Here is a 17,313-nt window from a genome sequence, read left to right as displayed (position 1 = left end):
GGTTACACCTCCCTCTACTGTAGGGCCCCGGCCCCATGCGTCACTCCAACCCCCAACCCAGAAGTAAGTCCCGTATGCCACGCATGCGGTGAAACGGGACACTTCAAGAGGAATTTCCCAACAGAGAAGAATGACGGAGGACCAGGAGGAGTTTAACAACTGGGTGTGAAAGGGACAATGAGGAAACCTACCGAGACTTTTGGTACGTTCCCAAAATCACTCAGTCTAACTTAGTATAAATGTAAGGACGTGTGTAATTAAGATTCTACAAACTTAGAGTGTGTAGTTTCGCCTTAATTCATGTTCTTTGTCTGACTATGGGTTTAGGGCATGACCACTCAGTCTAAAATCTTTTCAAACTTGAATTATATATGACTAGACAACATCAAACCATCATAGAGAGGTCTAATAGAAATCAGACTAAGAAATCACATCGTTTATACCAAGGCACTCGTATTACTAGGACACCCAAAAATTCAGAACGAAATAACCATAGTAGTAACACCGAGGAAAAATTTGGTAGCATTACAAACATATACATAGAACACACTATCATTTCAAACAACTATCCATTTTAGATCAATCCAGTATCTATTACAAGAAGGAGCCCAACGGTGTCGATTGACATGGGCTGACTTGATCCTCACCATACGAAATTCATGTGCCAACAAGGCTTTTCGCCTTAGCCAATCGATTAACGAAACCCCTACAACTTGTAACGACAATCCTCGGATTATCCCGGGCATCTAGACCCTTAGGTACCCGTGCAAGTAATACCACACTCTTTCCTAGCCCTTAATAGGGATAAGAAACAAGGAGCAAAGGATACCGAGAGTAACCTAGAGATTTATAACCCCCCTAAGATGTTTCCAAAGCCCTTTCGGAAATATCACCTACATGCCAAGTTGAGTTTGGAGACCGACTCAACTCATGAAGCCATTCTCATAGCCAGACCACTAGGACCACTTAGCAGCAACATAAACATTGAAGATATCTGGTCGATGGAACGACCCAGTAAGTGTGAGAGTTATCAAACCAAGACTTGGACCTTAGAAACGCCTATTCAACTAATAAATAGGAAAGGATAAGTGTCCATAGGACCCCTGACTACTAAGAACCAAACAAAACCATCCTCAAGGATCGATATCCCCTAATCCAAATATAAGACCTGCCCTCAGGAGCAAGCAAAGACCGACCTCCCACTTGTTCAGGATCAGGTAGTAAGAAACTTCCATGCCAACTTAAGAAGTATGAGGCCAACTATACCGCATGCAACCTTAACTTGGTGACAACAGTGTTCGCCTTAGGGTTTAGAGACACTACTTTTGGGTCATCAAGTACAAAAATCATCAATAGCCATAACCACCCCTTTTCACTTTACCATACAGGACGCCAGGTTAGAATACCTCTGTGTTGGGCTGAGATGACCACCCAGCTAGCCAAAGGCAAGTACCCTACGACGCTATCACCAGCCCCGAAATCATTAGAGAGACAACCGAAGAGATTACATAAATTCAAGCACGACTAGAGTCATCTAGAAACTGACAAAAGAACTAAGCAAGCAAGCGACAGAAGTCCTTGGATTCCCGAGTTAGTGATCATGCACTACTAAAAGCCCTATATGGAAAGATATAATACGCTTTGGGAAGAACATAGGAAGGCGAACCCGAGATACCCACACCTTTTCCTTAGTACTTGAGATTCTGCTTTAAAATGAATTTCGGGACGAAATTCCCTCTAACGGGGGGATGATGTCATAACTAGCAAACTTGGGTTAGGAAGTTGGCCCTTGTACAAGAAAATCTCCTTGTGTAATCTTGAAACGTTTCATTTAGTGAAATTCAAACGTCAATGATATTAAGTTCATACTTACGTACATTTTCATTCAAGTCGAAGCAACCACACGAAGACCCGAAACTCAATCCAACAAGCTAAATCCAATCATTTTTGGGCCGTGAAATTTACTCTTAGACTATTGGACCTTTGATTGGGCCGAACACACCTCAATGGGCTTTGATAGGCCGAGAATCTCTTGTGGATCCTCCTATTGGGCCGAAGACCCTAAATGGGCCAAGCTAAAACCAAAAGCTCTAATTGGGCCAAGAACAGTTGATTGGATCAAATTAAAACCCGAGAACCCTTCCTTTTGGGCCACTCTTTTGGGCCGAGGACCCCTTTGGGTAGGTTGGCCCATCTAGACACAAAAAAAAGAAAACTAAAAAGAAAAGGTGATGGACAAAGGAGTTGCCACCACAACATTTCCTCTCATGTTTCCAAGCATTGACCACCATACTTCAAGGCAATACATGTTTGTCCACCATACACCCAAGCCTCTCTATTTCCCCTCCTCTCTCTAAAAATTCGTCCAAACACTCCCTCCTCACCACTTTTCACTTCAAATTTTCTTCCATCTCATTTCCTCTCAAGCTCCATTATTCTCTCCAAGAAGATTTCGAGCTCTTCATCAAAGAACAAGTTCTAAGCTCCTTGAACCACCTCCATTTCGAGATCTCACCAAAAACTCAAGCTAGGTTCAAAGATTCTTCTTCTTCTTCATCTACATCTCAAAAACCCCCAATGTGAGTTCATACCCCCTTGTTTTCGGTTTTATAATGTTTTTGGGGGAGTATACAAGTGCATTTGTGTTAGATCTGTGTATATGTTCATGTTTATGTGTTTAACTTTTAGATCTTTACTTGAACATGAAGTTTACCACTTGGATCTTCATAAAAAACTTGAGAAAAGCATGTGTTATCACATATAATACATGTAAACTTGTAGATCTGGGATTTATACACTTAAAATAGCCAAAACAAGTGTTGTGAACAAACATGGATAACTTAAACTCCAAATTTAGTCTTTGACAGAAAAGTTTTAGTCTAATCTTGGACTGTTTTGACCCCCTTAATGGTAATATTTTTCAAAACTGTTTTACATGCAAAAAGTTCAGGTTATTACCTTTAAAATGACAACTCTCACGTTTTCATACGATTTTTCTACAATTTTTAGCGAATTTTACAAATCTGCCTATCATATTTGTAATAATCTCGGACCAGCCTGTGAAGTTGAGCAATTTCACACTTGTTTGAGGCCATTAAAAATTATGAGAAACATTGGGAACAAAGTAGACAAAATTTACAAACTTCCAGAGTTTACGGATCCAAATTTTGACGTAAGATGATTTTTCTACAAATTTTCCAACAACCGGGTCAGAAAATTCAAAAACCAGAAAAATGTGTATTTTCACAAAAATCAAGCCAACAATGATATTTTTGATAAAAATGGGTTAAAAATGTTATCCTCACCAAAAACTAGCCATAAATACATGTTTTGAATAAAACGGGGACTAAAGTGTTATTTTTACTAAAATTGGGCCTTAACTGAAAATTTGTGGCTTACTGGGCCAAGAACGTCATTTTTACAAAAAGTGGGCTTCTTATATCAACTTAGTAAATAATCGAGCTAAAACTAGCAATATAATAACTAACGGGCTAATTAGGTTATTTTAATGTTTATTGGGCTGAGTAACTCATTAATATGTGTGATAGGTCCTGAATACTATTTATATGTTTATTGGGCCTTATTGACCCATTAACATGCGCGACGGACCTTGGATACTATTTACGTGCTATTTGGGCTTGTAAATACCTTACATGTGAAATAGGCCTTAGTGTCCCTATTACATATATTTTGGGCCCATGTTATATAATCTCATTCCTATCGGGCCTTGAAATGACTTACATGTTTAGCGATGCCTTAGTGGTTCACTTACATGGTTCATTGGGTTTGGGAATGAGTTTTATATGTTTTTCTTCTTTTTCCGCGTAAACTTTGATTAAGGATCTAGTGAGACGTATCGGTTGACACCTTTGAGTGTATGATCGTAGCTTGTCGGTATAACCAGAGTTTCCTGGAGGGAGAGCGGGAGTTTGTGTATAGATCTATATGGGGTGACCCCCCACGCCTTAGCTGTTCGCTACAGCTAGACTAGGCCAGTCTAGGGAGACAAACCTTACCTAAATCAAAACTGGCGCCTGAAAATGCCAAGACAGGCGAATTAGTCATTATCAAGCATGGTTGTAACGACTCACTTAGAGGAATTAACATTATAAAATTTACGGGAAACCATTCTATGTTCTTTTTGGGTAAAACGGGAAACCATTCTATGTTATTTTTGGGTAAAACGGGAAACAATTCTATGTTCTTTTTGGGTAAAACGGGAAACCATTTTATGTTCTTCTTGGATAAATCGGGAAACCATTGTATGTTCTTTTTGGATAAAACGGTAACCTATACGCGCTGGTACTCAACCCCGGGGGTTGAGATTCCAGCATTCTCTTACACAGACAACATCGGGTTGTCTGGAATGATTCTCTTTCTATTTTCGCAAACATTAATACACATGCATTAATATAAGATCGGACACAAATATTTCAAACCATTTCTTTTTAGAAAATATGGGATTTCTGAATGCACTATGAAAACTATTCTAAACAAGTACAAAAAACATTTTTATACAAAACTGCTTATGAACTCACCAAATTTTTAGTTGACGCTTTTCAAAACGACTTGCATTCTCAGGGATCCAGTAACAGGTAATAAGCTCGACTATGAGATCAAGTAGTGCGACATCAAGAAATTTTACTTTCTTACTTTTGTGTAACTGATGAACAAGTTCAATATGTAAACTATGTAAGTGTGTATTTCCAATGTATGATGTTTGGTTGCTTTGTTTCATTCATATTCAATTGTTATGATACTGTACATGAAGTCATCCGCCCCCGGACGTTTCCGCCGTCCCGGTTCGGGGTTGTGACAGATTGGTATCAGAGCATTGTTTATAGTGAATAGTATATCTAACAGTACAAGATATACAACTATAAATACAATGGGACTAAAAAACACTCTGACTAAAAGTATACCTTAAGAATATAAGTATCTTCTAAAAGTATACATACTTGCTAGAACCATATCATAATACGAACAAAACAAAAGTATTTAGATGTTGAACACTACAGTCAAACCTGGGCAGTTATGTAATCATATATGGGATAAATATAGCCTGATCAACTATATTTATTTGAGATACGACCAACATGTGCTTGGGAGTGAGGGTAGCGTTTCAACGAGTCTAAAACTTACCGACCTTACATGTAAAGGAGCATTAGACTAAAACCTAAGGTTTAAAATATTATAGGAGTATTTTATCATACTAAACAATAACAACAAGTCTAAAAACGTATCGATTTCATACATCAGGAACCCTAGGATCAAACATGTAATACTACAGTAGCATTTTAGAATACCATATGACCTACACACTTAAATCTTGTACATGTATCTCATACCTCCACTCTATGGAAGACAACATGACTGAGCTTCACCCCGAAGACCCCTACTACCCTATGGTAATAGCCAACGAATGGATCGAGGGAGAAGCAGAGGAAGTGCAAAGGGAGAACCAATAAATGGGTCCTGAAGAATACCAGGAGATGAACCACGAGGGAAGGGATTATGATGAGGAGTTAGAGATGGATGAAGGCGCCATAGAGATCCTTATCGAGCCTTACCCCCTCGGAAGCAATACTGAACCAACACGTAGAACATGAAGACCTTACCAATGATCTCCTCCCCTTAGAAGAGGAGGTTACCACCCTAAGGCAACAAATCATGGAAGCTGAGGCTAGGGCAGCCTTAGCAGAGAAGAGAGCGGAAGAGGCCACTCGTGAAATGAGCAAAATGGTTGGACACCTTTACGCTATTTAGGCATATGAGAGTCATCACACTATTCGCATCAAGTCCTAGGCTTACCATGTAATTCGTCACAACTAGTAGTAGTAAATCAAGAGAGGTACGCCCTACAAGAACTCATGTAACCTGAGCCAACTTAAGGATCTGATATCTATAATCTATTAGGGTAACTTAACATTTGTATAATACTTATTTCTACATACTACCATTTATACATCATAGGGATGTAGGTCGAAACAACGAGAATCGTGCAACAAAAAATGTGATTTATATGAGTACATGTATAAGTTCATATCTATAATCACAGATGAGATACGACTAGAAATAACCATAACCACTCACGAACCTGTTTTCTCATTATGCAACAGAATCATGTCTTCCCATGGAAACAACCAGCTAGCCGGCGAAACACCAATTCTGCTGATGGACCCCATAACCTTCCAAGTCGCTGTAACAGCTGCCGTGACAGTCGTCATGGCGCAAATCAACGCCAACAATCCAAATGGAAATGGAAATGGTGTCGATAACTCCAACCGTAGTAACAACCAAGGAAACCAACATGGGACAACTTACCCAGATACCCCAAACTCCAAACCTAAGGTCATGAAACGAAAGCGGGGGAACAAGAAAGGAAGCGGATCGACTCAAGGGCCTACCAAAAGGCAACAAGTTGTTGCATCCCCTACCCCCGCTGGCCCCCTACCTCAGCACCGAGAAGACCATATTATGGAAACTCCCCGCTCTACAGCAAGTGCAGCTACAATCATCATGGAGTCTGTCGGGAATTCCATTGCAATAGGTGCAAAAAGAAGGGTCACACCTCCCGCTACTGTAGGGCCCCGACCCCATGCGTCACTCCAACCCCCAACCCAGAAGTAAGTCCCGTATGCCACGCATTCGTTGAAACGGGACACTTCAAGAGGAATTTCCCAATAGAGAAGAATGACGGAGGACCAGGAGGAGTTTAACAACTGGATGTGAAAGGGACAATGAGGAAACCTACCGAGACTTTTGGTACGTTCCCAAAATCACTCAGTCTAACTTAGTATAAATGTAAGGCCGTGTGTAATTAAGATTCTACAAACTTAGAGTGTGTAGTTCCGCCTTAATTCATGTTCTTTGTCTGACTATGGGTTTAGGGCATGACCACTCAGTCTACAATCTTTTCAAACTTGAATTATATATGACTAGACAACATCAAACCATCATAGAGAGGTCTAATAGAAATCAGACTAAGAAATCACAACGTTTATACCAAGGCACTCGTATTACTAGGACACCCAAAAATTCAAAACGAAATAACCACAGTAATAACACCGAGGAAAAAATTGGTAACATTACAAACATATACATAGAACACACTATCATTTCAAACAAATATCCCTTTCAGATCAATCCAGTATCTATTACAACAAGAAGCCCAACGGTGTCAATTGACATGGGCTGACTTGATCCTCACCATACGAAATTCATGTGCCAACAAGGCTTTTCGCCTTAGCCAATCGATTAACGAAACCCCTACAACTTGTACCGACAATCCTCAGATTATCTCGGGCATCTAGACCCTTAGGTACCCGTGCAAGTAATACCACACTCTTTCCTAGCCCTTAATAGGGATAAGAAACAACGAGCAAAGGATACCGAGAGTAACCTAGAAATTTATAACCCCCCTAAGATGTTTCCAAAGCCCTTTCGGAAATATCACCTACATGCCAAGTTGAGTTCGGAGACGGACTCAACTCATGAAGCCATTCTCATAGCCAGACCACCAGGACCACTTAGTAGCAACATAAACACTGAAGATATCTGGTCGATGGAACGACCCGGTAAGTGTGAGAGTTATCAAAGCAAGACTTGGACCTTAGAAACGCCTATTCAACTCATAAATAGGAAAGGATAAGTGTCCATAGGACCCCTGACTACTAAGAACCAAACAAAACCATCCTCAAGGATCGATATCCCCTAACCCAAATAAAAGACCTGCCCTCAGGAGCAAGCAAAGACCGCCCTCCCACTTGTTCGGGATCAGGTAGTAAGAAACTCCCATGCCAACTTAAGAAGTATGAGGCCAACTATACCGCATGCAACCTTAACTTGGTGACAACAGTGTTCACCTTAGGGTTTAGAGACACTACTTTTGGGTTATCAAGTACAAAAATCATCAATAGCCATAACAACCCCTTTTCACTTCACCATACAGGACGCAAGGATAGAATACCTCTGTGTTGGGCTGAGATGACCACCGAGCTAGCCAAAGGCAAGTACCCTACGATGCTATCACTAGCCCCAAAATCAATAGAGAGACAACCGAAGAGATTACATAAATTCAAGCACGACTAGAGTCATCTAGAAACTGACAAAAGAACTAAGCAAGTAAGCGACATAAGTCGTTGGAATTCCGAGTTAGTGATCATGCACTACTAAAAGCCCTTTATGGAAAGATATAATACGCTTTGGGAAGAACATAGGAAGGCGAACCCGAGATACCCACACCTTTTCCTTAGTACTTGAGATTCTGCTTTAAAACGAATTTCGGGACGAAATTCCCTCTAACGGGGGGCTGATGTTACAACTAGCAAACTTGGGTTAGGAAGTTGGCCCTTGTACAAGAAAATGTCCTTGTGTAATCTTAAAACATTTCATTTAGTGAAATTCAAACGTCAATGATATTAAGTTCATACTTGCATACATTGTCATTCAAGTCCAAGCAACCACACGAAGACCCGAAACTCAATCCAATATGCCAAATCCAATCATTTTTTGGCCGTGAATTTACTCTTAGACTATTGGGCCTTTCATTGGGCCGAACACACCTCAATGGGCTTTGATAGGCTGAGAATCTCTTGTGGATCCTCCTATTCGGCCGAAGACCCTAAATGGGCCAAGCTAATACCGAAAGCTCTAATTGGGCCAAGAACAGTTGATTGGATCAAATTAAAACCCGAGAACCCTTCCTTTTGGGCCACTCTTTTGGGCCGAGGACCCCTTTGGGTAGGTTGGCCCATCTAGACAAAAAAAAAAGAAAAAGAAAAAGAAAAGGTGATGGACAAAGGAGTTGCGACCACAACATTTCCTCTCATGTTTCCAAGCATTGACCACCATACTTCAAGGCAATACATGTTTGTCCACCATACACCCAAGCCTCTCTCTTTCCCCTCCCCTCTCTAAAAATTCGTCCAAACACTCCCTCCTCACCACTTTTCACTTCAAATTTTCTTCCATCTCATGTCCTCTCAAGCTCCATTATTCTCCAAGAAGATTTCGAGCTCTTCATCAAAGAACAAGTTCTAAGCTCCTTGAACCACCTCCATTTCGAGATCTCACCAAAAACTCAAGCTAGGTTCAAAGATTCTTCTTCTTCTTCATCTACATCTCAAAAACCCCCAATGTGAGTTCATACCCCCTTGTTTTCGGTTTTATAATATTTTTGGGGGAGTATACAAGTGCATTTGTGTTAGATCTGTGTATATGTGCATGTTTATGTGTTTAACTTTTAGATCTTTACTTGAACATGAAGTTTACCACTTGGATCTTCATAAAAAACTTGAGAAAAGTATGTGTTATCACATATAATACATGTAAACTTGTAGATCTGGGATTTATACACTAAAAATAGCCAAAACAAGTGTTGTGAACAAACATGGATAACTTAAACTCAAAAATTAGTCTTTGACAGAAAAGTTTTAGTCTAATCTTGGACTGTTTTGACACCCTTAATGGTAATATTTTTCAAAACTGTTATACATGCAAAAAAGTTCAGGTTATTACCTTTAAAATGACAACTCTCACGTTTTCATACGATTTTTCTACAATTTTTAGCGAATTTTACAAAACTGCCTATCATATTTGTAATAATCTCGGACCAGCCTGTGAAGTTGAGCAATTTCACACTTGTTTGAGGCCATTAAAAATTATGAGAAAAATTGGGAACAAAGTAGACAAAATTTCCAAACTTCCAGAGTTTACGGATCCAAATTTCGACTTAAGATGATTTTTCTACAAATTTTCCAACAACTGGGTTAGAAAATTCAACAACCAGAAAAATGTGTATTTTCACAAAAATCAAGCCAAAAATGATATTTTTGATAAAAATGGGTTAAAAATGTTATCCTCACCAAAACCTAGCCATAAATACATGTTTTGAACAAAACGGGGACTAAAGTGTTACTTTTACTAAAATTGGGCCTTAACTGAAAATTTGTGGCTTATTGGGCCAAGAACGTCATTTTTACAAAAAAAGTGGGCTTCTTATATCAACTTAGTAATTAATCGAGCTAAAACTAGCAATATAATAACAAACGGGCTAATTAGGTTATTTTAATGTTTATTGGCCTGAGTAACTCATTAATATGTGTGATAGGTCCTGAATACTATTTATATGCTTATTGGGCCTTATTGACCCATTAACATGCGCGAAGGACCTTGGATACTATTTGCGTGCTATTTGGGCTTGTAAATACCTTACATGTGAAATAGGCCTTAGTGTCCCTATTACGTATATTTTGGGCCCATGTTATATAATCTCATTCCTATCGGGCCTTGAAATGACTTACATGTTTAGCGATGCCTTAGTGGTTCACTTACATGGTTCATTGGGTTTGGGAATGAGTTTTATATGTTTTTCTTCTTTTTCCGCGTAAACTTTGATTAAGGATCTAGTGAGACGTGTCGGTTGACACCTTTGAGTGTATGATCGGAGCCTGTAGTTATAACCAGAGTTTCCTGGAGGGAGAGCGGGAGTTTGTGTATAGATCTATATCGGGTGACCCCCCACGCCTTAGCTGTTCGCTACAGCTAGACTAGGCCAGTATAGGGAGACAAACCTTAACTAAATCAAAATCGGCGCCAGAAAATGCCAAGACAGGCGAATTAGTCATTATCAAGCATGGTTGTAACGACTCACTTACAGGAATTAACATTATAAAATTTACGGGAAACCATTCTATGTTCTTTTTGGATAAAACGGGAAACCATTCTATGTTATTATTGGGTAAAACGGGAAACAATTCTATGTTCTTTTTGGGTAAAACGGGAAACCATTCTATGTTCTTCTTGGATGAAACGGGAAACCATTGTATGTTCTTTTTGGATAAAACGGTAACCTATACGCGCTGGTACTCAACCCCGGGGGTTGAGATTCCAGCACTCTTACACAGACAACATCGGGTTGTCTGGAATGATTCTCTTTCAATTTTCGCAAACATTAACACACATGCATTAATATAAGATCGGACACAAATATTTCAAACCATTTCTTTTTAAAAAATATCAGATTTCTGAAAGCACTATGAAAACTATTCTAAACAAGTACAAAAAACATTTTTATACAAAACTGCTTATGAACTCACCAACTTTTTAGTTGACGCTTTTCAAAACGACTTGTATTCTCAGGGATCCAGTAACAGGTAATAAGCTCGACTATGAGATCAAGTGGTGCGACATCAAGAAATTTTACTTTCTTACTTTTGTGTAACTGATGAACAAGTTCAATATGTAAACTATGAAAGTGTGTATTTCCAATGTATGATGTTTGGTTGCTATCTTTCATTCATATTCAATTGTTATGATACTGTACATGAAGTCATCCGCCCCCGGACGTTTCCGCCGTCCCGGTTCGGAGGTGTGACAGATTGGTATCAGAGCATTGTTTATAGTGAATAGTAAATCTAACCGTACAGGATATACAACTATATATACAATGGGACTAAAAAAACACTCTGACTAAAAGTATACCTTAAGAATATAAGTATCTTCTAAAAGTATACATACTTGCTAGAACTATATCATAATACGAACAAAACAAAAGTATTTAGATGTTGAACACTACAGTCAAACCTGGGCAGTTATGTAATCATATCTGGGCTAAATATAGCCGGATCAACTATATTTATTTGAGATACGACCAACATGTGCTTGGGAGTGAGGGTAGCGTTTCAACGAGTCTAAAACTTACCGACCTTACATGTAAAGGAGCATTAGAGCGAAACCTAAGGTTTAAAATATTATAGGAGTATTTTATGATACTAAACAATAACAACAAGTCTAAAAACGTATCGATTTCATACATCAGGAACCCTAGGATCAAACATGTAATACTACAGTAGCATTTTAGAATACCATATGACCTACTCACTTAAATCTTCTACATGTATCTCAAACCTCCACTCTCTGGAAGACAACATGACTGAGCTTCACCCCGAAGACCCCTACTACCCTATGGTAATAGCCAATGAATGGATCGAGGGAGAAGCAGAGGAAGTGCAAAGGGAGAACCAAGAAATGGGTCCTGAAGAATACCAGGAGATGAACCACGAGGGAAAGGATTCTGATGAGGATTCAGACATGGATGAAGGCGCCAGAGAGATCCTTATCGAGCCTTACCCCCTCGGAAGCAATAATGAACCAACACATAGAACAGGAAGACCTTACCAATCATCTCCTACCCTTAGAAGAGGAGGTGACCACCCTAAGGCAACAACTCATGGAAGCTGAGGCTAGGGCAGCCTTAGCAGAGAAGAGAGCGGAAGAGGCCACTCGTGAAATGAGCGAAATGGTTGGACACCTTTACGCTATTTAGGCATATGAGAGTCATCATACTATTCGCATCAAGTCCTAGGTTTACCATGTAATTTGTCAGAACTAGTAGTAGTAAATCAAGAGAGGTACGCCCTACAAGAACTCATGTAACCTGAGCCAACTTGAGGATCTGATATCTATAATCTATTAGGTTAACTTAATATTTATACAATACTTATTTCTACATACAACCATTAATACATCATAGGGATGTAGGTCGAAACAACGAGAATCGTGCAACAAAACATGTGATTTATATGAGTACATGTATAAGTTCATATCTATAATCACAGAAGAGATATGACTAGAAATAACCATAGCCACTCACGAACCTGTTTTCTCATTATGCAACAGAATCATGTCTTCCCATGGAAACAACCAGCTAGCCGGCAAAACACCAATTCTGCAGATGGACCCCATAACCTTCCAAGTCGCTGTAACAGCTGCCGTGACAGCCTTTATGGCGTAAATCAACGCCAACAATCCAAATGGAAATGGAAATGGTGTCGATAACTCCAACCGTAGTAACAACCAAGGAAACCAACATGGGACAACTTACCCAGACACCCCAAACTCCAAACCTAAGGTCATGAAGCGAAAGCGGGGGAACAAGAAAGGAAGCGGATCGACTCAAGGGCCTACCAAAAGGCAACAAGTTGTAGCATCCCCTACCCCCACTGGCCCCCCTACCTCAGCACCGAGAAGACCATATTATGGAAACTCCCCGCTCTGCAGCAAGTGCAGCTACAATCATCATGGAGTCTGTCGGGAATTCCATTGCAATAGGTGCAAAAAGAAGGGTCACACCTCCCGCTACTGTAGGGCCCCGACCCCATGCGTCACTCCAACCTCCAACCCAGAAGTAAGTCCCGTATGCCATGCATGCGGTGAAACGGGACACTTCAAGAGGAATTTCCCAACAGAGAAGAATGACGGAGGACCAGGAGGAGTTTAACAACTGGATCTGAAAGGGACAACGAGGAAACCTACCGAGACTTTTGGTACGTTCCCAAAATCACTCAGTCTAACTTAGTATAAATGTAAGGCCGTGTGTAATTAAGATTCTACAAACTTAGAGTGTGTAGTTCCGCCTTAATTCATGTTCTTTGTCTGACTATGGGTTTAGGGCATGACCACTCAGTCTACAATCTTTTCAAACTTGAATTATATATGACTAGACAACATCAAACCATCATAGAGACGTCTAATAGAAATCAGACTAAGAAATCACATCGTTTATACCAAGGCACTCGTATTACTAGGACACCCAAAAATTCAGAACGAAATAACCATAGTAATAACACCGAGGAAAAAATTGGTAACATTACAAACGTATACATAGAACACACTATCATTTCAAACAAATATCCCTTTTAGATCAATCCAGTATCTATTACAACAAGAAGCCCAACGGTGTCAATTGACATGGGCTGACCTGATCCTCACCATACGAAATTCATGTGCCAACAAGGCTTTTCGCCTTAGCCAATCGATTAACGAAACCCCTACAACTTGTACCAACAATCCTCGGATTATCCCGGGCATCTAGACCCTTAGGTACCCGTGCAAGTAATACCACACTCTTTCCTAGCCCTTAATAGGGATAAGAAACAAGGAGCAAAGGATACCGAGAGTAACCTAGAAATTTATAACCCCTCTAAGATGTTTTCAAAGCCCTTTCGGAAATATCACCTACATGCCAAGTTGAGTTCGGAGACTGACTCAACTCATGACGCCATTCTCATAGCCAGACCACCAGGACCACTTAGTAGCAACATAAACACTGAAGATATCTGGTTGATGGAACGACCCAGTAAGTGTGAGAGTTATCAAAGCAAGACTTGGACCTTAGAAACGCCTATTCAACTCATAAATAGGAAAGGATAAGTGTCCATAGGACCCCTGACTACTAAGAACCAAACAAAACCATCCTCAAGGATCGATATCCCCTAACCCAAATAAAAGACCTGCCCTCAGGAGCAAGCAAAGACCGCCCTCCCACTTGTTCGGGAGCAGGTAGTAAGAAACTCCCATGCCAACTTAAGAAGTATGAGGCCAACTATACCGCATGCAACCTTAACTTGGTGACAACAGTGTTCGCCTTAGGGTTTAGAGACACTACTTTTGGGTCATCAAGTACAAAAATCATCAATAGCCATAACAACCCCTTTTCACTTTACCATACAGGACGCAAGGTTAGAATACCTCTGTGTTGGGCTGAGATGACCACCCAGCTAGCCAAAGGCAAGTACCCTACGACGCTATCACCAGCCCCAAAATCAATAGAGAGACAACCGAAGAGATTACATAAATTCAAGCACGACTAGAGTCATCTAGAAACTGACAAAAGAACTAAGCAAGTAAGCGACATAAGTCCTTGGAATTTTGAGTTAGTGATCATGCACTACTAAAAGCCCTTTATGGAAAGATATAATACGCTTTGGGAAGAACATAGGAAGGCGAACCCGAGATACCCACACCTTTTCCTTAGTACTTGAGATTCTGCTTTAAAACGAATTTCGGGACGAAATTCCCTCTAACGGGGGGCTGATGTCACAACTAGCAAACTTAGGTTAGGAAGTTGGCCCTTGTACAAGAAAATCTCCTTGTGTAATCTTGAAACATTTCATTTAGTGAAATTCAAACGTCAATGATATTAAGTTCATACTTGCATACATTGTCATTCAAGTCGAAGCAACCACACGAAGACCCGAAACTCAATCCAATAAGCCAAATCCAATCATTTTTTGGCCGTGAATTTACTCTTAGACTATTGGGCCTTTCATTGGGCCGAACACACCTCAATGGGCTTTGATAGGCCGAGAATCTCTTATGGATCCTCCTATTGGGCCGAAGACCCTAAATGGGCCAAGCTAAAACTGAAAGCTCTAATTGGGCCAAGAACAGTTGATTGGATCAAATTAAAACCCGAGAACCCTTAGTGGATACTGCCCTAAGCAACTTCTTCACTACATAGGACTCATTCACTGTGTCCCCCAATGTACGCAAAGAACTCACTAAGTTACCTATCTTGGCAGCAAATTCATCGACTCCTTCCGATTCATTCATGTTTAAGGATTTAAACTCAGCCTTCAATGTTTGAATCCTTGCTGTTTTGACACGATCCGCTCCAAGGAGCATCACTTTCAAGGCATCCCACGCTTCTTTAGGTGTCTTTTTCTCGGATAAGGACAACAACAGGTCATCGGGTATCCCTTGGTAGATAGCAGCTAATGCCAACTTATCTTTCTTAACCTCCACAACTGTGTTGGTTGTTCTGGGTTCCACTACATCCCAGACTCCTTGGGCTTGCATGAAGACTCTCATCTTTATAGCCCATGCAGAGTAATTACTTATTGACAGCATCGGGTAGTGAAAAGTGATCGTGCCTTCCTTCTCCCCATTTCCATTGCTTCCTGACATGTCTTCACGAGATTGATATTTTCACATGCAACAACCAGGCTTTGCTCTGATACCAAATGTTGGTACTTTGCAGGGTCAACAAAGTCTTTTTACCAAGGCAAGAAACAAGGGACAACAACAGTGAATTACACAAGGGACACAAATTGACAAATGACAGGAAGGGTAAAACTGGAAAACAGCTTAAACTAGTCTTCATAGTGTATAAAAGATGAAGTAGGACAAAACAGGCAATACATAGGGGCAGAAAGCTGCACTGCTTTATTCATAAACTTGTGATCAAAACGTACACATTACCCTGACTATTTAAACTCAAATAAAAGTAGAAAATAATGAACTAATCAACTACTTTCCAAAGAATAGGAAACCATGACCCACGTGTCCCTGACTTTATTATTGAACTATTCTACTTAAAATAAAGAAACGTGCATACTAAAATAAAATAAACACTGAATTATTTTAACATGGAGGAGGGTGCGTTGCAGCACGATGCACTCTTGGAGATATTCAAGACTCAAAGATACTTCATGCAGGATGTGGATCTGTTTCATAAGGAATCTGAAGCAGATTTCCCATAATGCCCTCATGGACGAAGGGTGTTGAATATGGTTATCCTTTTTTTTTCTTTTTAAAAAAAAGTCTCCTATCAAACACAACTTTCTTTCATAAGGATCAACCACGGGAGAATGACATATGAGTAGTTAATCACGATTAGGATTAAGAAGATGTTCAGATGCCAAAAAAAAAGAGTCTCACTAAGGTTCTGGTGAACTCGGTGATCAGATGCAACAAAAAAAAAATGATGTTGCATTAAGATCTGATCAATGGAAGGTGATGTTCACTTGGATTTTTGTTTCACACTTGGGGGTAAGATGGCTCGATGGAGAGGCTTCAATGGTTTTGATCAGGTTCACAGAGCGAGAATGGTACATCTGAACTATCAAAGCGTTATGCTTACAAATCGTGAATGGTGATGGATGTGGCTCACCTGGAATAGTACTCGATGATCCAATGGGAGGGTGTTGTCGATGTTTAGTGAACCACGAGGGATGTGATGCGCCAGGGGTATGTGAGTGTGGCACAAGGTAAGAGATGATATGTATGGCCCGAGATAGGCTACTGATTAGGGTTGGTGCAAATCAGGCAGGTACAACATGCGGCAAGGAGGTATCGAAGGAACAAGTACTTGCGTTAATTAGATTTCGAGGGTTGGTCTTGCGCCACCAAAAGACCTTGTTGCGCCAAAAAAATACCAATGAAAGTTGTAACGAAAAGAGGATTATGCGCCAAATCGAACCAAATGGAATCATGATAAGGATTGGCATGCATGAGGTGATGATGCTCTAGGCAAAAAGAAACTTTGGATGACCAGTAGGAATTTCTTGATGCGCCAAAGGATTTAGCTGAAGAGCAAATGGCATGTGATTTTGTGATCTTGTAGCTCAAGGAGAAATTTGGCGCAAGTAGAAGTATATCGCTAGATGTTGATGCGCCAAAAAAAAATAATAATAATCGGTTGAATCAAGTGATGTTGAAGTTGCACCAAGGGCTTCTTTTGGTGGTTGA

The 17,313-nt window shown here is 40.2% G+C and overlaps 1 protein-coding gene across 1 annotated transcript; it reads right to left on the bottom strand.

Annotated features, from left to right (window-relative positions):
* Positions 1 to 15,243: 15,243 nt before the first annotated feature.
* Positions 15,244 to 15,750, bottom strand: LOC145157243 (uncharacterized). The gene has a single exon (XM_079076309.1). The coding sequence runs from the start codon at positions 15,748 to 15,750 to the stop codon at positions 15,244 to 15,246; it is 507 nt and encodes a 168-aa protein (XP_078932435.1).
* Positions 15,751 to 17,313: the final 1,563 nt, after the last annotated feature.

Source organism: Lactuca virosa, chromosome 2 (genome assembly GCF_052849685.1).
Source record: "Lactuca virosa cultivar CGN04683 chromosome 2, Lactuca_virosa_CGN04683_v6, whole genome shotgun sequence".
NCBI classification, from domain to species: domain Eukaryota; kingdom Viridiplantae; phylum Streptophyta; class Magnoliopsida; order Asterales; family Asteraceae; genus Lactuca; species Lactuca virosa.
Note: the sequence above shows the minus strand (reverse complement) of the source record. Positions and strands in the feature narration are given on the sequence as shown.